Source organism: Orbicella faveolata, unplaced genomic scaffold (genome assembly GCF_042242905.1).
Source record: "Orbicella faveolata isolate gen_17 unplaced genomic scaffold, um_ofav_v1 contig_14, whole genome shotgun sequence".
NCBI lineage: Eukaryota > Metazoa > Cnidaria > Anthozoa > Scleractinia > Merulinidae > Orbicella > Orbicella faveolata.
Genome location: NW_028301541.1, coordinates 2,111,794 through 2,138,580, shown reverse-complemented (window position 1 = coordinate 2,138,580; position 26,787 = coordinate 2,111,794). Strand labels below are relative to the sequence as shown.

The following is a 26,787-nucleotide window of genomic DNA, read 5'->3' as shown; positions in this document are numbered from 1 at the left end:
TTTGCCTTAGGAATGGTGTCACGATGATGCTGAAACATCCGCTATTAACTTTCACATTCTTTGAATGTTATGTGAATTTAGTTACTACATTGTCAAGATAAAATGTATCTTTACAAGGAAACCAATACCAAACATGTATACTAAAACAAATCAGTGTTGTTTTATTTCATGCAAAATTATAGACTCCAGCAACCATATGTGTTACTTACTAACAGTGCTTTACAATAAATTGTATCTAATAATGATATTGTGACAAAAATTATTGCTAATTGAAAAAACATTAATAAAAACAAGTTCGTTAAGATCAGAAACACAAGGAAACAAACATTTTCCACTCTGCTGTCCCAGAAAACATCCATACCCATCTCATGGAGGGGTTTTGGTCTAAATGTCCCTCGGTAAATTCCACTCTTGGTTCATATTTTCCTTTACAATTTATGGCTTTTAGAGACCCCCCCCCCCCCCCCACCCCCTTCACCCTTGGAATTACCAATAACCTGTCTTGGAATGGGGATATGGCTGTTTTCTGGAACCACACAGTATGTCCCCATTTCTATTTCTTGTGACAAAACATCTGAGGTTTAAGTCAATGAAATCATAATAAGTCTGTATTCAGTTACATTTTTCAAACTCTGTACATGAAGTTTTATGTCGCCAAATGGAGATTCTTTTATCTCAAATCTCAGACCTTTTTCTTGTAAGGGATTGAGGTACGTCTGTTTTCCCAGGCTAGGTTTACACTTGTTATCGATGAACACAATTTGATTGCGTAGACCAACTTGCGCAAAGGACAAAAGGCAGAACCCAACAACCCTTGGTTACAACCAATTACATTCAGCCAAATTAAATCCAGTAAATTATTTATAGCTAGAAAATGAACAAAAACACAATGAAACAAAAACATTTAAATATTTTTTTGATTTGCTGGTGATAGCTGGTGATTTATATAATTTTATATCTATTACAAAATAAAATTCACTTTATCTACATGTTAGCTGCTTGCTGTAAAAGAACCAATAAAAGCACTACTAGTTGCTGTTTTTCAGAGAATTGAAGTGCAGTGATATTGTGTGACATGTGACAGCGTAAACTCCATATTTAAGCATACCATCTGGTCTGCATAGCATTTGTTTCCTTTCCAAGAGTGCACACAGCCTGTGACAGCTCAAGGAACAAGATGGAACCAAAAATATTGTTCGTTTTGTATAGCTCTCATACATCCCTCACCCTTTCATCAAAGAAATGACAACTTGCAAGTTATTCACCATCAAGGGAATCAAGGCCCTGCACTTGTTGCAAGAGGTAAAATTAGTTCATTTTACGTTTTCAAGCAACTGCTACCATTTCATGTTGCATTGAACGCCAGCCTCTACTGTAATTTGTACTTGGTAGTCCCTGTGCAGACAACTCACATCATTTGCTGAATTCACTAGAAGCCACATAATATAACATTAATTTCAAGTTATATGCTTCTGGTTGTACATAGGGCTACTCAGGGCAAACATTAATCTGGTGTTTTTGTTTGACCAAGTTAATCATCAAGAGTTTTACATTATCTTAGAAACTGACACTATAAAATAAGATATTAAGAAGCTTGCATGTTTTAGTTTTAAAGGTTGCAAAGTTGTGGCTTTTTCCAAACAACATATCCTCTACAGGAACAAACAGATCAATTGGATCACTTTATGATTTTGAAGAATGATTGGGTATGTGTAAAAATACTTTGTTGAAAACAACAGAGTCACAATACCTTGTTAGGACCTGATTAAAATCATAAATTAACAAGTTCCCTTTCACAGAATGTAAATCTGACAGCTTTGGCTTACATCATTTATCAGAGCCTTCCCAAGTTTAATTCCCAGGTAAACCCACAGAAATATGTAGTCTGTTCTTTATAAAATAATAATAATAATAATAATAATAATAATAATAATAATAATAATAATAATAATAATAATAATAATAATTACATTTTGATTTATCATAAGAATTTTATCTACCAAAGTTTTAGATCATTGAGTGTAAGAGTTGTTGGTTGCTTTTTGTTAGATACACAAGCCAGCTTCTGTTGAGTTCTGAACTTGTTGGATGCAACACAAAGTTTGTTGATTAATCTGATTTTCTTATTTTCCAGAAAAGACTTACTTACTACGTGACACATGACATGAGTGGACAGGGACTTTTAAGCTGAATGAGTTGCGAATGCATTGGGCAGAATTACAAATTGAAAACCATGTTGAATAACAGTATGATTTTCAATGTAATATTCTGACCACACCTTGAATAAACAAATTACTTTTTGTACCCTGAAAACTAAGTACAAAAGATATTTTTAAAATGTATATAATAAGTGTGGAAGTCAGATATAAACCGTAAGATGTCTCGAAAGTTCTGTAATCGATCACCTTTCTTTGATTCCATATCATCACTAATAATTCCTCTTTTATAGCTCTTCTCTCTACCTCTTTTCCTTTCATTCATTTACATTTTCCATGGTACTTGTGCTAAATTTGTTGTTTCTTTAAATCATTAAAATATTAGTGTTTTTTTTTAATACTAGCTTGCACTAGCTCTCTGCAATGTATTTACCTGTAAAAAGAAAACATAAGACAGTCATAAGCAACTTCTTGAAAACAAGGAGAGCAAGACTTTTTCCTGAAAATAATACATAGCGTTGTGACGTTAACAAAGATGTAACATGCCTTATGTAGTGTACAGAGGTACTTAGCCCATTCCTTCCCTTGCTGTAAAGGTTAATTAATTCATTTAATTAATTGATTAACCAAACAAATGTTTACACTCAAGCATGTGAGTGCATTAGGGCCTTAGTGGAGGGCAGCCTCCTAAACCATCACAATCATGCACTCTGCACTAAAAATGAGGCAAACTCGAGTTCTAACATGTGGGACACATGAAAAATACTTCACAGTACTGCGATGAGAAAAAACTTCACCATACTGCTTGTCATTTACAAGTCACACCATTTTTCACAAACCAATAGGATGAAGTAGATAGAAAAATTATAAGTACAATGCAGAGCAATATTATACATGAACACTTAAATGTTCAAAGAGGGGATTTATTATCCATCTTTTAATGTCAACCCCAGCATCACCTCCCGTTCATAATCCACTGATACACAATGTACATAATGTATATCGGTACCTGATAAACAAGGAAAACTCATCTTGTCAACAGATCTAAGGTTTTTTTGCTATTACAACCAGTAGCTGATGGCTTCATATTCTTAACACAATCCTCACTAATAAGAATCTAAAACAAAAGGTCTTACCAGTAGTAACCCTCTTTTTAACAAGAGATAGTTTGTATTCTTGACTTTTAAGCTCAAAGTTCAGTTTAGAAATGGTAGCCCCATTGCATGTGAATTGAACAGCAATACGTGATGGAGTGCTTGGACCTTGTGTTAAATCAAACCTTGCTCTCAAGGTACCTAACAACAGAAACAAAGACCATGTGAGAACGATGGCTCCTTGGATATTTTATTCTTAATTACAGTACATCTCACTAATATTAAGTATTTATTACAAGTTAATCTATGACCATTTACTGTCACTCAGTGGTAAACATGTAACACCATAACTACCAAAAGTAGCATTTGAAGCTCATACAATCACAGAAACACAGCTGGCACATAAATAGTCACCATCTTTGAAGAAAAACTGTGTCTACAAATATTGCTTTGAAGCAGAGAGAATAATATATAGCTGGCTTCACACCACATTTACTGCCGAGAATGGTAGAATTTATGGATTAAATTGAACATGTGGCCACAGGCCTGTGAGTTGGTGAGGGTTGTGTGGGTGGGTGGATGGGGAGGAAGCCATAAAAGGACCTGTGTATCGGTGACCAATAAGTCTGCAAAATAGGGACCTGCAACAGCATAAACAACAACAACAACAACAACAAAACCTGAACACGAACTGACGTTAGCTGAAAAAGAAGATTATAAATAACAGTACAACTGCTGGTTAAATATCAAGTAGGGGAGTGCACGGTAAAGGGATGCACAAGGAAAAGCAATACACATAATAACTTCAGGAATGAGAAGAATACCTATCCTTATTCTTTCAATTATTTTCTTTATTTTCTTGCGGGTGTGAAGACCAGCATGACTGAATGTTAACCTCAGATAATTATTTAAGTGAAAATCATATCATTTTAATCACCTTGAGGTTCAGATGTACTTGAGACTTCCTGGAGTTTCCATAATGCTCTCTGATGTTCAGCAGACCTAAACAAATTCATTGTAACAAGAACAGACAGGCAAGTTTGTAATAAGGAGTACTTTTCACTGCAGTTTTAAACAGAGAAAATAATGATAATTATAAGAGAACTTAGAAGTACTTAGCACTTATTTCTCCTTCTAAAGAATGTTTAGTCCCAGCAGTTTCTAGAAAAACTTTTTTCTAACATTTATTACACATTGATAACTACAATGATCAATAAAGCTGAAAGAAAAATACAGTGTCCCACAAATTACCAGGCAACTATGATTTAATCTCCAAACTCAAAATGTTAACTTTCCTAACAGATTGCTGTAACATTATTTAAATGTTTGATCACAGAATTAGGTGGTACTGCAAGACAACATTACCAAGTTGATGATTTTCTATTACTAATCTTATCACCAGTGTACTTGACAAAGTATTAATGCAAGGAGGAGAAAATAACGTATTGATCACTAAAACTACAACAAGTAGAACTTACCAAGTAGCAGACGGTTTAGATTGCATTATAGTGACTCCGCCATTCATTGGCACCAGCACAGATAAATTGCTAATTGAACATGGAGCCGACATGCAACTGGGATTATAACGATAATCAACTCTGAGATCTGTTGCTTCCTCATCACATTTCCAGTAACTACACAGCTGAAGAGGAGTTGTGGAGAAGCCATTTGTCTTAACCTGGAATTGAGTGTACATGTAAGAAGCCAACACATTAAAATTTCAATTAATAATGACAAGACAAGGGGACAGCATACAGGAAGCAGGGTTCTCATTAAGTGCCAGCCACCAGCTATAAACTGGCTACTTCAATTTCTGAGCTGCCTACTTTTCGTGAAATAATACGTGTGTAACTTGTAAAGAGTAATTTTGGGATAACACAGGTTTTCTGGGATGTGAATGAACCTTGACTTTCCTTGTCTCAGGACAGTCAAGGCTGTAGCTAGAGAGGAGGCATGGGGTCAGGATGTGGTGCACCATGACCTCCAAAATTGACTTTTTTTAGGACATATCTCCAAGAGAGAATGTGTAAAATAGCCTTTCAGAGCCTCTCAATTTCAAACTTTCTGGGGAAGCATACCCCTTGACCTCCCTGGAGACTTGTCCATTCAGCACTCAAATCAGTGTCAGCTGTCTACTTCACAAAACTAGCACTCCACTCACCAAATTAATGAGAACTGTGAGAAAGACTGAAAAGGTTCCTAAAATGCCCTTTACTTGGCTATAAATATAGCAGCTTAATTTTATCCATACCTCATATTTGATGATATCAATATTGTAGTAACTGCTCGCTCCTTGTTCAGATTGTTTCTTAAGATGGTCAGCCAATGAAGCCATATTGAAATCATAACTTACTCCATCACCACCACTCAGCTGTCCTTTGCTAAATGAAAAACAAAACACTTAAAATTATAAACGTGCTGTACTATTCAACATGCAATACATTAACTAAATGTAATTAAATTTGTCTACACAAAGTAGCATTGATAAGAATTAACTATACATGTTCAAATAATGGTTAATAATAGCAGGGGAGATTATTTTAAGTCCTGTTTCCTACAAAAGGGGTAACAATTGTTTGAGGGAGGAAAGTTGAGAGGTATTTCAAGGGTCACAAGTGATTATTTAAGACATGGTTAGTATTCAGTGCTATTCATTCTATACCCAGATCATCACAGATTTAATATACATAATTTATATTATTAAGACAAAAATTGTTTTCACTAAAAGTTACTAAACTTATATGACTAAGAAAATTATTTCACTGTGATTAGGTGAGAGCAGGCCAATTCATTGCAGTACAAATTGATGTGGGTGCGTTAGCAATTTTGTCAGTCATATAAAAAGAGTAACCAGATGAAAGCTCATGTAATTTAGGATTTACACTACCTGTGATATTTGAAAATTTTTTCCAATTGCACTCGCCATAAGGGTCATGCAATTTTGAGAGAATTTTCAAATATCACTCATATGGTAAATCCCCATTGCACTCACGTTCATACAGATACCTACTGTATACAAATACAGTTGATAAGTAACTCAAATGGCTTGACTAGCTCACTCCTCTATGGACAACTGATGCATAGCACACCTGTTAATAAGTGCCTTGTTTGGTAATATTTGCTCCAGACATGATGTTCCACGTACTAAGAAACTAAGCATGGGAGCGTTTTCTACATCATAAATGAGCGGCAGAACACTGGCTGGGAATGACACTGTTATATCACCTGTAACCTTAACCATACACCTGACAAAAAACAAACAAAGAAAATTCAACGTTAAAAAACTCTATTTCTCACAGAGGATCCATTGTTTGGAATATTCTAGAACCATCCACTGCCAGTGCTAGGGACTATGTCAAAAGGGTAAAAAAGTCTCACGACCTCAGCAACTTGAACTTTTATGAAGAGTCACCGCAAATGGGCCGTCCCCAAATTGACAGGGATTTCATCTTTTATTAAATCTATTCATATCTTTTATTGTACATATCTTAATTTTTACTGTCTACATTCAGTTTTTATAATTTTTTTAATAATTCTTAATTTTTTATTATTTTATTAACATTTTTTACACAGCCCCATAAGCTATATTAGCTTTAAAATCCACCGTGTTTAAATAAAAGATGTTGTTTGTTTGTTTTAATTTAGAGCTAATTTTGTTTTGTTCTTCATTCTTGAGCCATGACTGCAATCAGGAAAAAATTATGACCGAGGCAATGTCCATGAAGAATTATGACTAAGGCAATGATCATTGTTTGATTCTCTGCCTAGGTATTTAGGGTGTTAATGATGACTACAAACAATAAAAATGAAAAAAAAGGACTGAGGCAGGTGCCTCAGTTTCCTTTAATAACTGGTAAAAGTAGTTTAAAATTTAAACTCTTTGGCAGTCTTAGACTGAATTAACGAGCTAGGTTTACGATAAATAACATTAATTAAATCTAAATAATCTAATTGTACTAAAGATTAACTAATGTTACTAGCTAGCTACGGCCCTGCAACAGTGCTCAAGTTATGGCAACAAAAATATCAAATTTCAGTTTTCAAATACCTGTACACCAAACTGGACCACATGAAAGTATTTTTAAAGTGGTCATCTGAATGGCTGTACACATGTGTGATTTTGGATTTTCTGGAAATTTTTCCCGGAAATAAAGGTACTATTTGACCCAGTTACAAAAGTTCCAGAATTTTCTGTTGAATGGAAATCACCCCTACATGTAGTTTGCATTCAAACATGTAGTTTCCATTTAATGATAGATATCCATTGAGTGATATTCACATTTCTAATCAACACTACAATCTCTTAATATTAAATTGTGGACACAAACTTTAAAATTGGCTAATCAGATGGTCCTAAACCAAGATTAGTATTCTTCATTAAAGTTTTTTTAAATGCTGTTTTTATGCTTTCCCTATGTCTTTTCCGGTTTTTTTCCTCACAATTACAGAAGTAAAATTATAAATTAAGGGTAGGAATAGACCCCTTACTTGCTCTGATCACTCCCCCTAAAGAATGCATTGACAGACTCAATAAAGGCCACAGCAATTGGAAGACTGTCATCCTTTCTGCCCAAGACAGTTCCAGCTGCCCCTTTAGCAAACACCACGCTCGACATGGTGGGAAGTCCTCCTATAGTTTTTGATCTCACCAAAGCTGCGACATTCTCTTGCGAGCCTCCGAGAGCTGATGTTGTTGTTGCCCTAGCAAGTGTCTGTGGAGCAGTAGTCGCTGCTGTTGAGCCCATGTAACTTACAACAGCTGGTCTAGTCACAGTACTATTTTCATTTGATGGTGAATTGTTTGATGAATCTGATGTTTCTGTGTTGACAGTTGTCGGTGTAAAGTCAGCTAAGCAACTTAACAGTTCAGCTGAATATGACGTTGCTGATGATGACGATGTTGAAGCTGTCTTGGTTGTCTGACCAGGAACAAGTAATGATGATCCAGAAGTGCGTGGCTTAAAATATAGGAAAATAAAAATATGAGAACAACAACATAATAAATTCATCAATTCAAATGTTGTGACAATGGGACAAAGATACAGATGTGAATCCCCAAAGGCAGCCAAACCCATAATTTTCTGCAAACTGGTCATGTACTCTAGCCACTGACACAAAGAAATTTTTGGCAAGCTAGGTCATTTTCGAGAGTGAACTAAAAATAATTCAACATAAACATAGTTATCCAGAAAAACAAGATACTGTTAGGAATATTCCCCTGATCCAAAACGTCCAGTAAAGTTACATGCAAATCCTATAGGGTGTTCATCCAAATGACAAAGTAATGAAACTTACATCTAGACTTTATAAAGTCCAGTTCATTCTTTGTTTACAACTGTTTACAATTATTTTTCACTTGCTCCTGGTTTACTTTAGATGTTAATCCAATCCCCCCAATTCATTTCTTAAAAGTAATATAACTCTTCATAACTTTCTGTTTGCAGATCTTTCTACCTGTGGTCTTGGTCTTGGTAAAGCGCTACTGACAGAAGCTGAACGTGGAATCTCTGATCCTGGAGGTGGTTTGAGGAACAGTAGAGAGTTACTGCTGTCACTTGCCACTGCTGTGGTTGAGAATGCGATTCCAGTATCACTTAATGTTGTCTCTGGAACTGTCAAGTAACATTTAGAACTGAGATCAAAATAAACTTTTACACATAATTATACTTTCAGCTGTTCTTTCAATTTTTCTTAGTTTCCTTGCACAATTTGGTTCCTATGAGATTTTCATGGGGCATTTTTAATAGCACAATTATTCCACTCATGCTTGTTGGATATGAAACGATTATAGCCAACTCCGTGCTATGCACCTCGTTGGCTATCTACCATCTCATATCCAATGTGTGCTCATGAGGAATAATTGTTATTATGAATACTTAATTGTATGAGGGGTTAACATCAAACCACAACAAATACACCACAGTTTTTAGTGATGAAAATGCAGCTAGGACATACCACCAGCTGAAGGGAAATCATTTACAAATGAAGTAGAGGCCATTGCTCCTTTCTTGGCTGGTAAAGGAGGGGGAGATTCTGAAGGTTCTTCACGCAGTGTGCTTCCCTTTTTGGCAGGAAGCAGTGGTGGAATATCACAATATTCTGCTTCTGTGTTTTCACTGGTGGATTCTGATGTGTTGAAAATGACCATACACAAAATTAGTATTTAGAAACCTGACTGACAATACTGGAAAACAGAACAATGAAAATACAAAACTATGCATATTTGTTGTGTCTAAGAACACAATGCAAGAACAATGGATCAATTTGATCTCCTAATCTACGGGTGGTGAATAGTAAATGCGAGTCTTTGCGAAAAGGTGAGACTAGTGTTTTTCTTTGCAAGCCCAAGACATTTTAACTTCTTCAACTGCGGGACACGGACTTCATAGTGTTTTAAATGCAAGCTTGAGATGTTCACTTTCTGAGACTTTCAGACATCATTTATAAAAAAGTGGTACTTTGAGACTTTCTAACCTTGCAAAAAAATTAAGACTGTGAGACATACATAACTGCTAAAAAAAACAAGACGGAAAAATTTGTGAGACCCATAGTTTTTGAAGGAACATTTGCCACCCCTTAATCTCAATCTACTGCATTATAAAAGCACTCACAGCTCCTCCACAAGATGCAATAAAGACAAGGTATCAAAATGACACACTCAATTCATGAAAATGTTAGTGAGACTAGTTTTGGCAACAAAATACTGAACCAAAGTATTTGTTGTTTGCATCATACAAAATAGTTAGTAGAATAAGAATCCTGCTGTATTATTGTAAGTAGAGTAAATATTGGAGTGTACTGTAAGTAGAGAGTACTGTATCTTATTGTAGGTAAAGTAAGTATTGTACCATACTGTAAGTAAAGTAAAATATTGTATTGTATTGTATTGTAAAGATAAGTACAAGTATTGTTCTGAAAGAAAGATAAGTATTGTTTCTAAACATTAAGTATTGTAGAGTAAGTAGCATATTGTAGAAAGTGGTGCAAACAATGTGTAAGTAAACAATGTATAAGTAACTATGTGTTTTGCAATAAAAGAAAAAAAGGATTTATTGTTATTAGAAAATACCATGGATACCTAAACTTGATGAGGAAGGTAAAGCAGGAGCTGATGATCTCAAATCCCCAGAGCTTTGTGCTGTAAGCTCTGCATCAGCTATGTTTGATGCACCATTCTGTGACAGCTGAAGGGAATTTCGTTGTGATCCAGATGTCAGGGAATCAGCACTAGAAGCAAAGCTGGTTTGACTGAAATCTATGTCTAACAAATCATCACTTGAACGTGATCTAGGAGAAACAACAGAGCAAATTAACTAAAGCTTACAATGATGTTTGAGTACAACTAACTGATTCTTACAACATCTAAAGTAACACACTAACAAGATAAATGACAGTAAAGAGAATTATCAATTTGGTGATGTCTTGATCTACTATCAAATTCTTAAAACTAATGTAAAAGAAATGTATGACAATCAGTAAGGAGATTTTGAACTACTGGAGGAATCACAATAGGACAAACATGCAAAGTAAGTTAATTACAAGAGCTGATGGCTGTAGAAATTCAAGACATTACTGTTAAGCTACTTTACATAAGAGCAGTGCCTATTTTCTATGCTAGTAATGATAACTAGGAATTACTATAAGCTAATGTAACATTTTTGATTACTTCTCAATAAATACAAATTGAAAACCATGCAAATTCTAGTTATTGGCTAAAAGTCACACAGAAAGCAATATTAATAATTCTTACAGTTTGATAGTTGATGTATGGCTTGCAGACTTTGACCTGTTCCTCATAACTTCACCTGGAAATAAGAAATGTTTACATGAAACTCGGAAAGTCAGCACCGTGTTACACTGTTTTAAGATAACAAACTTTAATCACATCAACTTACCAGAGGAAGAACTTAGATGTTTTCTCTGAAGGAAAACAAAAGAAACAATCATTTATTATGATTGCTACTGACAGTAACTACAATTTGAGATAAAACTACACCTGTACAACTGACTCCCAATACAAATATCTTACTAACTGAGTTTGAGGTCCATAATGTAAGTTACAGACCAGCTTTTTTTCTCCTTCATGCTTGGACCATAAATCGAAGTGGGAAAAAATGAGGATCCGTAACTTACAGGAACAGACCATGAAGACAAGGTTAGTACGAAATTTATCATATCTCTGTTGCGTGTCTGACAAGTTTGGGACTGATTGCTATTCATGTGTAACGGCTTCAGTAGAATACAACCCGCTAAATTGACCAATCACAGTGTGTGTAGTAACTGAACTTGTTAGTGTATTGTTTGCTTAGTATTGAAAGAACAAGAAAAAGATGACAGTGATGACCATAATACAAAGACCAAGGCAGAGTCCAAGGGCTACATACCAAAAATACATTACTTGAAAAAAAAAATTGGATAATTTTATTTTGGGACAAAAAAAGGGCCTTAAAATAACACCGTCCACAATTTTCAAGCTTCAAAATTGTTAAGCATCTGAATTATTTACAGTACAGTTTAATATTTTAAAGTACATTAAGCTCCATTTGGGGGCAAAGCTCTTAGTTTCCTTTACGGAGCAAACTCTAGTTGAGACAGTGCTTGAGATAGGTAATGGCTTGATATAATTTGTGTTATTTGCTAGTCTGTATATCTGTAAAACCTTGAAAGTGAAGTAAACCTATCATTTTCACAAGATAATGTTGTTTCAGTGTATATTGTGTTTTGTAGGTGCAAATTTATGTAAGGTAGGTTTCAACACAGTGGCTGAAATTTTTGTCCAAAATTTGTCCAAATGCGACAATAAGTGTACAAAAATTGAATGTCCAACAACTTTGGAATTTTTAACACCCACAATTTTTTTACAAGTGATGTAGTTGAAAGCTTACTTAGACAGTAAAAAATTGACAACTCACCATTGTGGACGGTGAAGAGAGACTAAGAGTTCCAGTAATTTTCTTTATTTCATCAACTGAAGCTGTTTGTGGTACTTTGTCTGCTTCCACTGGGTTTATGACAACTTGCAGTTTTCGAGGCTCATCTTAGAAGGAAATGTTCATCAAGTGGTTAGGAATAATATTGCAATGATTTCAAAGGAGTTACAGTGTGGAGAACAAAAGTTGGAACATCTTGAAAAATTGCTCACTTTTCTCATCAAGGTAAACGTCGCTCATTTTAAATTCTAAGACAACCTTGAAGAACTTTAGGCTGTACTTTTAAATATTTGGGAACAACAGCTCTTCTCTTTTAAATATTAAGTACTCCAGACGACAGCCATCCTTTAATGATGTTGGATCAAATACTTACCATCATCTGAATCTGAATCAGATGAGGAACTGTTTCCTCCTGATTTGGTGCCTAAGTCATTGTTAAGAACAAAAATTACCTGTGGAAACAACTCTGCATGCAAAACTAAAATAAAAACCTCTCAAACCACAACTTCTATCCATGACTGTCCCATTAAAGGAGGGCATTCCAAAAAGCTTACTTTTTTGTCTCCACCTATAGCAAGTAAACATTGGGTTTTCCACTCACCAAAGTTTCAGCCTCTAAAGTGCCTACTATCCTGAAGAAATTTGTCTATAAAGAAGCCCAAAATTTGACTGAACTTGGCAGCCAGGCTGTGTTTATGTAACATCATGCTGTCCAACTCAAAATTGGCAGAAAGCAGAAAAGTCTGCAGTCGACTTGGCATCCTTCACAAGGTCAGCAAAATGTATTTTTTCCAACCAATTATTGACTTCAATATCTTCACTGCAATCATTTTTGGGGTTTGGAGCACATTTTGCTCAAAATAACACAGCTCAAGAGAAGCCATAAAGTAGAGCGATAGTTAAAAGGCTTTTCTGAAGACATTGGACATAATCCCTTGGAAGGAATGACATCATGAAAACAAGGCTAGCTGCTGAGTGTTGTTTCAAGATGGCAGCAGAGATGTCAAATTTTGGGCTTCTTTGGAGGCGAATTTCATAAGGAAAACCAGCAATTTAGTTGCTGACACTTCTGCGAATGGCTAAACTTAGTGCAAGATTTTAATTGGCATGGGGAAAAATTGGTTTTTTGGAGTGACCTTCTCCTTTTAGCAGTGGCTAGCATGCTGGGATTCAGGCTGAGGGATTTGAGGTTGATCCACTTTACCCTCCAAGGCAATGGATACTGGTGAATTTGATGTTTTTGGAGGAGGACCTTGAAATGGAACAGCATCCTACATGTATCCAGGGATGGAGTAAATACTCCTTTTCACTTGATGCTACAGTCTAGCCAGGATATGCTCTGGCACTATGAACTACTTGCCGTGATGCACAATAAGCCTCACTTTACCTTACCCCAAAAGCATGCATACATAGGAAAGGTGGTAAGCCTGTGGTGATGTATACAAAGCATGGTGATTTATCAGAATTTGCACTGTGGGTGGTAAGGTGGTAATGAGATAACACTATTAATAGTAAAATTCATACAGGCTTTCAGTTATGTCTTATGTTAGAGTTTAAGTCAAGGATACTTTCTGAATCAGGTGGTCTAATTCTGTATCCTTCCTCATCTACTTCAAATGATGATGACTAAAAATGATATCAGTTAGTCAGCCGTTACAGAAACATAAAAACAATGCAAAGCTTATGAGCTTACAGAAAGTTTGCATATTCCAGGAGTGATAGATATCTATAGTCTCCTTACAAACACCAGTATGATGTATAACAGGGGTCCATAAATAATAAATTGATTAACCAAAGATGTTGATCAAGATTCTAAGGAATGACATAAAAGAAAATGCAGAGAAATCAGACAAGAGAATTAGGAGTTAAATATTTATTTTTAATTAGCACTTACTGCATCCCCTCCTTCACTAGATGGCGAGTCACTGGTGAAAAACAACAGACAGTTTGTCAGATAATTTTGAGGTCAAGGCATGCAGCAGAACAAAGATAATTTTTTTTTTTCAAAAAAAGGATTAATTTGTTGCGTGCATGACAGAACTTACACTGGTCCATTTTGAGCTTTGTCCTTCTTAGCTTTCTTCTTCTTTTTCTTCTTTTCTATTCTTTTCAAAGTAATGGGAAACCCTGCAATAATATTACATGCAAAAAACAGATTTAGGAAAAGACCATTTCATGGTGCTGTGAAATGTAAGTGAGCCTCTACATGAAAGTGATGCTTGGTTTGACCTTGTGATGATAAAGATTAGAAACTTGTTAGTAATATTAATTGGACTGAGTGGCGTCCAATTCAGGGAGTAAATGCACCAGTAAACGAGTGCGAAGCACGAGACCAATTTGAAAATATGAGCATGATTACTCCCTGAATTGCACGACATGAGGTCCAATTACCAATTAATTGTATCTATAACAAACTTCAGAATTAAAATGTCATTCGGGAAGTTCTTTTGAGCAAAAATGTCTGTAGCGCTTTTCAAAAGTTTTGAAAACTGCAGGAAACAGTGCGAAGGAAAACATTAAAGCCCGCACAATTGACATGCGAATCACGTGGGTATCCAATTATAGGCATCCAATTACAAAAAGTTCAAATTGGATACCTGTAATTGGACACCCACGTGATTGCGCGTTGATTACATGACAAATAGGCACGCAAAAAACCAATCAACATCAAGAATTTTGTTATAGGGACAATTAGCATGATAACAGGGTAATTTACATTTGACAATAACAAGGTTTGTATCATAACAAAGTCAACTCTAGCTTCCCTTCTGCTTAAAGGCCTAATCACTAAGCAAGGGACTGTAAAATGGGTTACTGTGCTGTCAAAAGTGGAGATGCAGTTTAGTTGTCACGATAACAGGTTTAAGCTCCAGATTTTCAGCCTGGCCAGATCACTGTGTTGTGTCTTTGGGTAATTACTTTCACAGAACTCCCGTGTATGAAAATTTTCAAATATGTCCAAACTCTCTCACAACTGCAAAGATCATTTTTTTACACACTTTCTTTCTAGACCAGAAAAAGTCCAGTAGCAGCCTCCCAAAGAGGGTTTGGAGTGCTCACATATATTCATACATGCATGCTTGCATGACTGTTTCCATTTTAAATATGAGTAGTTTAAAATGAGAAATGATATGAAAAGTTGCTACCTTCAAAATGGGGCTTGACTCCCATGCATATCCCACTCACTCTCCACTACATATTCTTTTTATTTTTCAGGAGAGAAGAGAGACTCTCAGTTTCTTAGTCTACTTTCTTTCCTCCTCCTAAGCAGCACTTAGTGTTGGTATGTCAATGAATACCTGATGGATGTTTTACAGAATTCAAGCTGGGTGAATGGTTGTTTGTTAAAACACCTTCTGCTTGACCAGTATACTCTTCGAATGTAACGACATCTATAGACAGAAAATACAACATCATTAACTAAGTAACAAAAAGCTCAGTGTGTGAAGTCAGCTGTAACTTGTTTAAACAATAAACCCAAACCACATTGGAGGAAACTAGGATGGCCTTGGAACAACTGGAAGTGTTCCATGCTACCAGAGTTGGAACAAGTGGGCTACTCCAGGGGGCAACAGCACAAGCAAATAACTATTTGCGCATGAGAGTAGGGGTTGACAGCTCCTGGGGGGAGAAGGTAAAGGAATGATGTTGCCTTGCTATGCAATACCTGGGATGGCTTTCCCTGTCCCCTTGCTCCTTACAAACTGATCCAACAGATGATGCACTGTCAGTGCTTTGACTTGTCCTAGGAACTCCTTGTAAACCTACAGCATAGAGATAATAAAAGTTAAAGTGTTAAGCTTTTAAGACTAAGAGAACATAGTGATTTCTACACTGGAACTCCACCTTATGACCACCTGTTAAAACAACCACTGCATTATCACAACAACTTTTGTCCCACAAAAAGGTTGGTAAATTTTAAACTCAAAACCTCTTAAACTCAAACACCTCAATCTGTAATTTCTCTTGATAAATTTACCCAGTAGGAAGCACATTTTTGTATTCTAATTGACTCTAGCATTATATTTAAGAAATAAAAAACCTACACTGTGTTTCTATCGAGTTTTAGTATAAATCTACAAGCGTTCTATCACGACTGCCGTTCTCTGATCGGCTACGCCACTCACTATCCAGGACTCAACACTAACGGTAGCCAACTAGCCACGGACCACTAGAAATTTAGTTTTGGCTGGTAGGTTTTCAATTTCCACTAGCCACTTTGGCTAGTCAACAAAATGAAATTGGCTGAACTAGTTTCTGTCTTTTTCAAGGAAGACAAACACAAAATTTACACTTCTCTCGGAAACAAGGTCAGAATTTCATTGTGGACATATCATAGTACCAGGCATGTGGTGTTCACTGAGCACGTATGGAAATTTAAGTTTGTCTACTTTTCGCCGGGTGGTATGTAAACGGGGAACTGAACATGTTAATTTTGTTGAAAGAAATATTGACAAACAAGAGAGCATTTTCTGAAAGCACACACCAATGCTCTTTTTTGTTACAAAATTTTTTTCATGCGTAAAATAGTGCGGAACTGTAGAGGGATAACGTTTCATTTAGCATAACAATACATGGGTGATTTGTCGTTGCATACATACTTACAAACTTACCACTACAGAAATATTTATATGAGAAGATAAGATTGCCAAGAAGATAAATTTTGTGTTACTCTAAATTGTGAAGTTGAAGTGATTCAAAATACAAAATTTTTGCAAAATCGCCACATTTAAGTGTTGCAAAATATGTCCACCCCCAAATCGTGAAATAAACATGTCGTGAAAATTTCATGTAATAAGCTAGCCAATCACAATGCTTGGCTAGTAAAAAAAGGTTTTGGCTAGTAAGATCTAAGTTGTCACTAGCCACTAGGCTAGTAAATTGAAAAGTTGGTGTGGAGCCCTGACTATCTATTTTGTGATACATAGTGAATAGCATAGTAGTGTACTCTTGTTAACAAAATGACAATCGCTTCTTGGCATTTTTGAAGTGTCTGTGAAGAGGATTCAGATTAAGTTTATACTGAAACAATTAGCTTATTCACTCTCAATTTCTCTGTGTGATAGTTGACTCGGGCTGCGCCCTCATCAGCTAATGCATGATAGAAATCTTGAGCTTGTAATCTAATTGTTTAATAGAAACACAATTTTAAACCAATAAGTCCATGTGATTTCTTTGAGCTATTTTCTAAAAGAATGTTTAGATTTTTTCTTTTTTCTTTTATTTTGCAAGCATCCCCATTAGATGTTTTTTACTGCCATAAAGTTATTTATTCATTCAATTCAGCCACCACTTAAAATGCCTGAACAGATGAGTGACAAAATAAATTCTAATCACTTCAACATACCTGCTCAATAGCAACTTGGCCCGTCCTCTGAGATTCAATGTATTGTTCAAGGTATCTAACTATTACTTTCAAATGTTCTTCATCGATCTTCTGGAATTTCTACAAAATGCAAAATCAGGAACAACTATTTGAAAATGCAAGCTGACAGGTTGTGAAAATAAAGAAAATCAACAACTTGGAATATGTTTTTTTATGTAATGATTATTACTAATAAAATAATTAATTTATGCTAACAAACCTTGGATGCATCCACCATTTTGTCATGAAAGTCATTTCTAATAATTTCCCTCTTTTCAACCAGCAGTTTATATTCTTCAGCTGAACAAACAAATGGTAAAAAACAACCATTGGAAAGGAATTTGTCAACAAAGATTTGGAATGTCAAAATGAATCAAAGTCACACTCTAATACCTGCTTTCTTCATTTTAGATTCAGCCTGTATTTAAATGAAAATGAGATAGCAACATCAGCTAAATCAAAACTTGTATAATAACATTATAATAATATGAATAATACAAATCCTAAATATGACTGTATAATTATGAATCCTAGTAAGAAACTCAGTTAGATAATAGAAAGAAAACAGTTATTTGTGGTCAGAGCTATTAAGAAAAGGTTTTCTATGAGAGTATCAGACATGGAAGGTGAACAGGGATTGACAGAACAAGGCACAATCTGTTACCATGGGCAGTTGTCTGCAAATTGTGAATGTTTGCAGGTGTTCATATCAAATCTATGTTCACTTATTCACAATGCCCATATCTAATGTATGACACTTCCCTAGATACCAACTTTCAAAACTGACACAAAATCCTGAATGACAATGTGTAAATTAATGACGATCAAACAGCACCATGTGAAAGCGCTGATGTCATACTTGGGTTTCAATCAGACAAGCGAAAGTTATGAAGACTGACTGTAGGAGAAAAAAGTTATAAGACATGCATGTTTTAAAAAATGAGCCATAGCAAGAGACAGGGCTAAAAACATTGCCTGTTGAACTCAAGCAAATTCAGTTACTATACTAATCAATAATACATTGAGTAGTGTGCCCTTTGTAAACTTGTCAGGATCATTACCAAAATCATATCACTAGGACTCACCTTTTCAATCTCCTTGGGACTAGATCCATCCTTCTTGGATTTATCGAGTTCTTGACATCTTGCATAGTAAGTCTCCTTTGACTTCACACAAAAAAACGAAGTTAACTCTCAGTTAAGGCACACTTGACGTGGCATGATGCTTGTCCTGGGTATGTATAAGTACTGAATTGTTGCTCAGACACAACTTACAGTACACTTTGTGCTTAGAAGGCAAACCTTAAAAGCCTCTTGACACAATAATAACATGGTATTTAACAGGTTTGCAACATCTTTGAGCAAGATCAAATAATCTTGTTCTAAATCATGCCTTCTTGTAGACAAATTTATGGGCAGCCCAGGAAAACATGCTTTAACTCTACTTCGATCTGGGAATGGGATTTCCCTTTACCAAGATATATACTGGGTAGTTATAAGAAGTATTGTATTGTATCAGTGTACACATACATTCACATGCCTTTAATGTAAACAATAATTACCTTGACGAGGTAAGCTGTCATTGTTTGTATGGTCTGTACTATATCAGCTGTGCTGCCAAACTCTTCCTTAGCCTGAAACAATAGACAGAAACAATGTTAACCAACTGACTTATATAAGGCAAACCTTTGGGAAATATTCAGCAGGCCTCGACAGTAGTCATCATTCCCCCACATACAATACTGTCCCCGTGGATGACAGACCAGTGATGAGTCAAGCAAACACATTAAAATGACTATCTAGATCAGTTCACTTGTAAGAAATAGGGATGGGAGGAGCTTAATTAATAGATACAACCTAGGTATAAGAGTATTATTCTGTTCAGGGAATGTTAAATTGCTGAGCCTGGTCTTAGTGGCTAAGGCTCCTGGCCACCATGACAGCCAACCACCCACCCATTATTTTTTGCCCTTTGCAAATTTTAGTAGTTTTATCATTAACATATTTTTACTGATTATCTATTTTAGAATAAACACATTATAAGTCCCTAACTCTGACAAAAAGTATACTGCTTTATCTTCACTTGTCTGGATATTGAATAGTGTTGAACACTTCATAAAAAAGTCACCATCCTTTGTACATACTTAAGGTTACTGTAAACCTTTGCGGGTGTCATTAGCGAAAAAAAATATTACCGCGCTGTCTTAAAGACAACCAGTACAAATTCTATATCAATGCAAAGGTTATAGAATGCTCTATTTGATAAAAATTGTTTCGCCTCAATTTTTTTTAACCATAAGGCGAGCACGACCTAAAAATGCGAAACGACCGACGTTCCATTGAGCGAATTTATTGGGTATCAAACTCAACCGCATCAACAAAGTTACTGCATTATATCATTCACTAGGCATCAATCATCAAAACCGTTTGAGGGTTTGTTGATATTCCTATTGGTTGTTTTGGAAAATTTCTGTCAAGTGTGATGTCCAAAAATACAGCGACACGTTTTATGACGAAGGCCATTGCAGGAGATCAATTTTGAAAAACGCAAATCCCCCACACGGCTTTGATGATTGATGCCTCATGAATGATATAATGCAGTAGCTTTGTTGATGCGGTCGAGTTTGATACCCGATAAATTCGCTCAGTGGAACGTCGGTCATTTCGCGCTTTTAGGTTGCGCTCGCCTTATGATTAAAAAAATTGAGGCAAAACAATTTTTATCGAATAGAGCATTCTATAACCTTTGCATTGATATATAATTTGTAGTGGTTGTCTTTAAGACAGCACGGTAATATTTTTTTCGCTAAGGACACCCGCGAAGGTTTACGGTAACCTTAAGGTAATTAAATAATCGATTAAGTAGTTGCAGTGTAAGGTCAAATTTTTGCTGACCAAAAGGAGAAATTTTAATAAATGTACCTGTTTGTGTCTTTCCTTCTGTTTATCGCCATATTCTTTCAGTTCCTTGATAAGATCTTGAAATCTCCCCACAACTTGCATATGGGCACTTGCAAGCTTCTCAGTTGCAACCCTCAACACACCCCAAAGTGGCTCAAATGTGCTGTGAAATGAATATGTGATGATTAGGATAAATTTTTAAGTCTGAATTTGGTCTCTGTTACTACAACAAAAGGTTTGTCCCTTATCAAAATGTTTTCTTTGAAGCTATTTTTCATTTTGCTTACTTATGTATTTCATTATCAAGAGGAAGTAATTTGTCATTTAAAACCCTCTGGTGTACTTTTGACATTTTCTCACATTGAAACCTTTATTACCTATTATTTACCATTACATTTGAACCTCACTAAATTGAACTTTGAGGGGGCATAAATAGAATAAAATAGTGGGCATTAAAAAATAAAATGTAATATAATAAATAAAGTAATTTAAAAGATAATTACCCCAGGGTATTGATGTATACAATTGATTAAATCAAAAATAAATAAAGTAACTTATCAATAAAATAAAGTACATGTACATTGACTAATAAAATGTCATATTGACCTAGAAACTTTGGTACCTTGTAATAAATACTCATAATAAGTATCTAGTAATAAACAAGATCACAGTCTTTATTCTTTATCTTAATAGCTTCCTTTTCGAAGGAAAAATTATGGATATAAAATGCAGATTTCCTTAAGACATATTTAAAAGAAGTTATGCTGACTCCAGAAAGCTGGAGAAAAAAAATGTCTACCAGCTTCTGATTTCACTCTCTTGATGACCATCTGGTTTGGTAAGCATGTTGATCTAGTACCGACTTTCTTTGTGAAAAGTTCCAGAATTGGTTGTAGTTCCAAGCCATAAAATACCTTAAACATCAGGAGAAGAATGCATCTCTTGTAAAGATATCTATAGAAAGCCACTTAGATTCCTTCACAGGACACATCACAATAGAACATCCCCTCACTGCGAACCTATTGTTTTAATTATATTCCTCATTCTTTTTTCCTTTTGTTCTCCATTGTTTTACAACAACTGTGTCTTGTACACCAGTTAACAACTCTCAAGAGAGCGCAGTACAGACTGGAAATCATCTTTAAGCTTTGTGTTATTGGAAACCACATAATCCATGAGGCTCAAAAATTAATTTACTTTTTACATATCAGTGACATTATCATTTGTTTATCTATTACTTCCTGTAATTTTGCAGATATGGCATTATATCACAGGATCGTAAATTAAAGAACTCTTAGAAGAGGCTATCTTTAAAACGGGGAACGGGGAATCGGGGAATCGGAATGGGAATCGGAATGGGAATGGGAGAATCGGAATGGGAATGGGGGAATCGGAATGGGAATGGGAATGGGAACGGGGAACGGGGAACGGGGAATCTTTAAAATGGAGAATCTTTAAAAGCGGGAATCTTTAAAACGGGGAATCTTTAAAAGCGGGAATCTTTAAAAGCAGGAATCTTTAAAAGCGGGAATCTTTAAAACGGGGAATCTTTAAAAGCAGGAATCTTTAAAATGGGGAATCTTTAAAAGCGGGAATCTTTAAAATGGGGAATCTTTAAAAGCGGGAATCTTTAAAATGGGGAATCTTTAAAAGCGGGAATCTTTAAAATGGGGAATCTTTAAAAGCGGGAATCTTTAAAACGGGGAATCTTTAAAAGCGGGAATCTTTAAAACGGGGAATCTTTAAAAGCGGGAATCTTTAAAATGGGGAATCTTTAAAAGCGGGAATCTTTAAAATGGGGAATCTTTAAAATGGGGAATCTTTAAAAGCGGGAATCTTTAAAAGCGGGAATCTTTAAAATGAGGAATCTTTAAAAGCGGGAATCTTTAAAATGAGGAATCTTTAAAAGCGGGAATCTTTAAAATGGGGAATCTTTAAAGTGGGGAATCTTTAAAGTGGGGAATATTTAATAGCATTAATCTTTACTGAAAAGTGAACGAGAATCTCTCAGTTTCCCACCGGAAGCTATTTATTCTCTCACATGTATCAACTCAACAGATACAGAGACAGTTGTGGAATTTATTCATTGTAATTTTATTGCACGCTATTAAAGCACATCGATTTCGTGGGATAGTGGAGTGGTTCAAATCTCGATTCTCACTCTGAGATCCGCTAGACCGACCAAAGAATCTAACCGCCTGGATTTATCTTAACTCCGGACTGTGACGTTTAGTTTCACAGCGATGGATATTTGTCGTAGCCTTATCATGTGCTAATGGAAGGACTTACGACTTAACGACAAATATATGGCAGGGAAAACACGTTTTTCATTGTTTAATCGATAAATCAACAGTCCCTCAGATGACGTCTCTAAAATTCAAACTACAAAACTATTAATCATCCTGAGATTTTACTTTCATGATGTGTAAGAGCAGCTGAAAACTAATAGTCATACAAATTTTTGCTCCAAGTGGGTTCTTGGTTTTGTAATAGACTGCGCTTGAATTTCTAATCTTTTGTGTGACGCGGCATTTACATGACGGGCAAGAAAGCTGTCATGTTGGTTAAAAGAGTGACTTATTTCGGGGAATTTGGTTATCTGAACAGTTCATGTATTAGAAAAAGTATTATTTTTAAAATGTTTTTGAGTTCCTGAAGAGATAATTCACGCTTTTGTAGCAAAACTCAGTGACAGATGTTTCTGTTGGTTTCCGGCCGCTCGATGCCCAAACGATGTGACGGCGAATTTCGCGTATAATCCGTCATTGCGTGCTTAATGATACCTCTTTCTACGCCATGCAGTCTGCGAAGACAATTTCAAAGTGCCCATTGCATTCACTTTAAAGAAGAAAGAATCGGTCGCTTTGAAGGTCTTCCACAGTTTAAGTGGAATGATCTCAGAAAACAAGATGCGATAGGGGAAGGGTCATTTGAAGCCGTTTTTATTACCAAAACCAGGAACAAGGACAGAAAGTCAAAACAGTGGTTGACAAGAAATCACCCGCTTTTAATAAAGATTCCCCATTTTAAAGATTCCCGCTTTTAAAGATTCCTCATTTTAAAGATTCCCGCTTTTAAAGATTCCCCATTTTAAAGATTCCCACTTTTAAAGATTCCCCATTTTAAAGATTCCCGCTTTTAAAGATTCCCTGTTTTAAAGATTCCCGTTTTAAAGATTCCCGCTTTTAAAGATTCCCCATTTTAAAGATTCCCGCTTTTAAAGATTCCCCGTTTTAAAGATTCCCACTTTTAAAGATTCCCCATTTTAAAGATTCCCGCTTTTAAAGATTCCCCATTTTAAAGATTCCTGCTTTTAAAGATTCCCCGTTTTAAAGATTCCCGCTTTTAAAGATTCCCCATTTTAAAGATTCCCGCTTTTAAAGATTCCCCATTTTAAAGATTCCTGCTTTTAAAGATTCCCTGTTTTAAAGATTCCCGCTTTTAAAGATTCCCGCTTTTAAAGATTCCCGCTTTTAAAGATTCCCGCTTTTAAAGATTCCCCATTTTAAAGATTCCCCGTTCCCCGTTCCCCATTCCCCGTTCCCCGTTCCCCATTCCCTGATTCCCCGTTCCCCATTTTAAAGATAGCCCTTAGAAGATGGAGATCTAGGACTAATTGGAAATTTAATGAAGCTAATTATAGGCCAGGCCTGGGTCTGTCCAATTTATATAAATCCATAAATTTATGAATTACTTATTTTGCTGTTTAGTGTCTGGTGTTATGTAAGTGGGATGAAGCTTTAAATAATTGACATCACTCTGTGGAATTAGTAAAATAATAGAACTCATTGCAAAATGTAAAATTTCTACAGACAGCAGAGAAATGAGGTTCAAAAACTTACATTAAAAAACTTATTGTTTTGACAATGTCCATGTTATTGTCTTGTTATTAACACCAAAAAGAATAACATTGACTAAGTTTTTACAAATTTGTAATTTAATCAGAATTTTCTAATGACAGTTGAAATAAATACAACAGTGGATAAGATCGTATTTATTAACAACAGATTCCTCGATGGTTTTGAAATTAAACTGGTTGATTAAAACCAAGAAAAGGCAAAACACTGAGACTCAATCAAAACAGTTTCGGAAGCAAAGCTTTGTGCCACAGCTAAATCTGTACTTGCCAAAGCAAAGTTAATCCGCAACAATGCCACAGAGAATACAATATTGCACGAGATTATCCCCGGAAAATGGACCGCTTCTAGATTGGTTGAATTTGGCTTAAAATATGCAGAAAGTGACCTAAGTTCACAGATAAAACCCACATTCGCACAAAAATAATGATCGAGAAGAATACCTTCTCATGTCGCATTACGTTTCGCTGTGGTTATATCTCAACAAACATTCAAATTTAATTTATTTCTGGTTTCGATAATGATACAATCTCGCAAGTGAGTAAAACATTTAAACTTGAAATGACATTCCTTTCGGAAACTTCTCAACAACGGAGAACTTCCAGCTGCCTGACAGTTCGTAAGTAAGGAATATCGCAAGAATTCAAAGCTTCCAAAGCTTTCAACATCATAATTTAAAACCACAAAAATTTTTACACAGTACCCACAGAATTAACAAGGACAACCTCCATTTCCTTACCCAAGCTGTGCCACAGAAGTTGCAGATTTCCCTAGTTTGAGGAGTGATTTCGCGTACACTTCTTCCACAGCAGATCTGAAATCGAAGAAAGGGTACAACAATAATTTGTAATCACGAACTTGGCATCAGCGAACCGCAGTATACTCACGAACGAAAGTTTAGCCAAACATTTCCTCACCTTTCGCGTACAAATTCGACAAGCTTGCAGCTCGCGTTGTTACCATATTTCATGTTATGATAGAGCACGTCGAATCCGGCATTTTTCTCCCCCTAAAAAGTCGTAAAAGAAGAATGAAATTACTGTAGCATACAACTCCGGATGTCAAGTAGCTACATGAATTGATGAGCTTCAAAACACAGGGTTTAAACGACAAACACACCCAAAAATGGTCCTCGAAAAGCACCATTTTCTATCTCAAGTCCACAACCAGGTTGTCAATCCTTAGATATATCATTAGGTCACGAAAAAGTGTATAATGAACGTCAACATGGCAGCTTGAACGAGAACGGAAGCCTTCAACGACAACAGCGACAGCAACAGCAACAGTTTTCTCGCGGCTGCGACTGGCGGTAGTGAACCTGGGGCGAGGTCACTTAAATGAGGCGTTTGTGATAATATTTTCCGCACTTTTATGAGAAGTTTTCATTCAATAAAGACCCTTGTATGTACAAAGAAGTATTAACTGGATGAGTCTAGACTCTAGACGTTTTCTTTGAAATTTGCGTTTAGCGATCGATGTAATGGCCATTTTATCACCATACGAATGACTGGAGATAAAACACTGGATAAAACCAACATAAAAATGTCAAAAATGGTATAAGCTTGAATTAGAAATCCCAAACAAGTAACAAGCTTAAATCATTAAACTATTTTGTACTGTTTACAAAAAAAAGCCCTGGGTAATAGTTTTAAAATCAGACGAGTCTTGAATTTAGTTTAATTTGACTCTGAGTTCTTGCAGCAATAACTGGAAAAGTTCCCAATTGTCTTATAAACAGAAATACATTTGTACAACGACGTCAACAAAACACTACGAAAAGCTACTGGAGGATACTTAAAGTGAAAAAAATATATATATAAGATTACCTGGGGTACTCTGTCAAATACTTTGCTTTTTTGTTGCCTCTCGACCAACTTAGCTCCGCCTCGGCTTGTTTGAATCTTAGGTTTTCCGACTCGTGAAAAGAGATCGCTCAGTGATAAATGAAGTCTTTCTCTGCTACTTTCCTTTTTGTTAACCAAGCTGTTTCTCTGATCTCCGGTCTCTGGTCTCACTCGTAATTCTTCGTCTGATAAAACGCTCAAGCTACTTGAAGAATCACCTTTACCAACAAAACATGATGGACGAGTCACATCTTTCAGCGGAATAACTCTGTTTTCGTCATCGTCGCTGTTCGCCAAAAGTTCTTTATCCTCGCCAAAGAGGTTGTATGAGCTATGACCACTGAACAGGGAGGCAAGTGAGTCTCTACGTTTCATCATCTGCTCCCAAAGCTGCCATTTTAACAGTTTTCTGGAAACTTTTCCTTCAACTTTCTCGCCGCTTTAGAAGAAATCCCATTTCAAAGAAGTCACGGCTCCAGCAGAGGCTCAGCTGCAAATCTTTACATGGTTCCAAAAGTAGAAGTACTATTTCGAGCTGTAGTTTATGTTAGAACTATTCTAGACTTTTCATTTTGAGCTCAACTTGGTTTATGACGACTTTTCGTGCTTTTTGCATTGTAGGGCAAACAGTGCCAAATTTC

The 26,787-nt window shown here is 35.8% G+C and overlaps 1 protein-coding gene across 1 annotated transcript; it reads right to left on the bottom strand.

Moving 5' to 3' along the window:
• Nucleotides 1–136: 136 nt before the first annotated feature.
• LOC110055669 (F-BAR domain only protein 2-like) lies at nt 137–25,599 on the bottom strand. The gene is made up of 28 exons (XM_020762054.2): nt 25,422–25,599; nt 25,220–25,311; nt 25,042–25,116; nt 20,467–20,608; nt 19,107–19,178; nt 18,631–18,711; nt 17,939–17,963; nt 17,766–17,845; nt 17,528–17,626; nt 15,848–15,944; nt 15,480–15,572; nt 14,226–14,307; nt 14,075–14,105; nt 13,749–13,806; nt 12,554–12,604; nt 12,163–12,287; nt 11,146–11,170; nt 11,001–11,055; nt 10,329–10,537; nt 9,206–9,376; nt 8,705–8,862; nt 7,739–8,208; nt 6,340–6,495; nt 5,502–5,631; nt 4,729–4,928; nt 4,188–4,252; nt 3,293–3,451; nt 137–2,589 (listed from the first exon to the last, which is right to left on the bottom strand). The coding sequence occupies exons 1-28, from the start codon at nt 25,446–25,448 to the stop codon at nt 2,567–2,569; spliced, it is 3,051 nt and encodes a 1,016-aa protein (XP_020617713.2). The 5' UTR covers nt 25,449–25,599; the 3' UTR covers nt 137–2,566.
• Nucleotides 25,600–26,787: the final 1,188 nt, after the last annotated feature.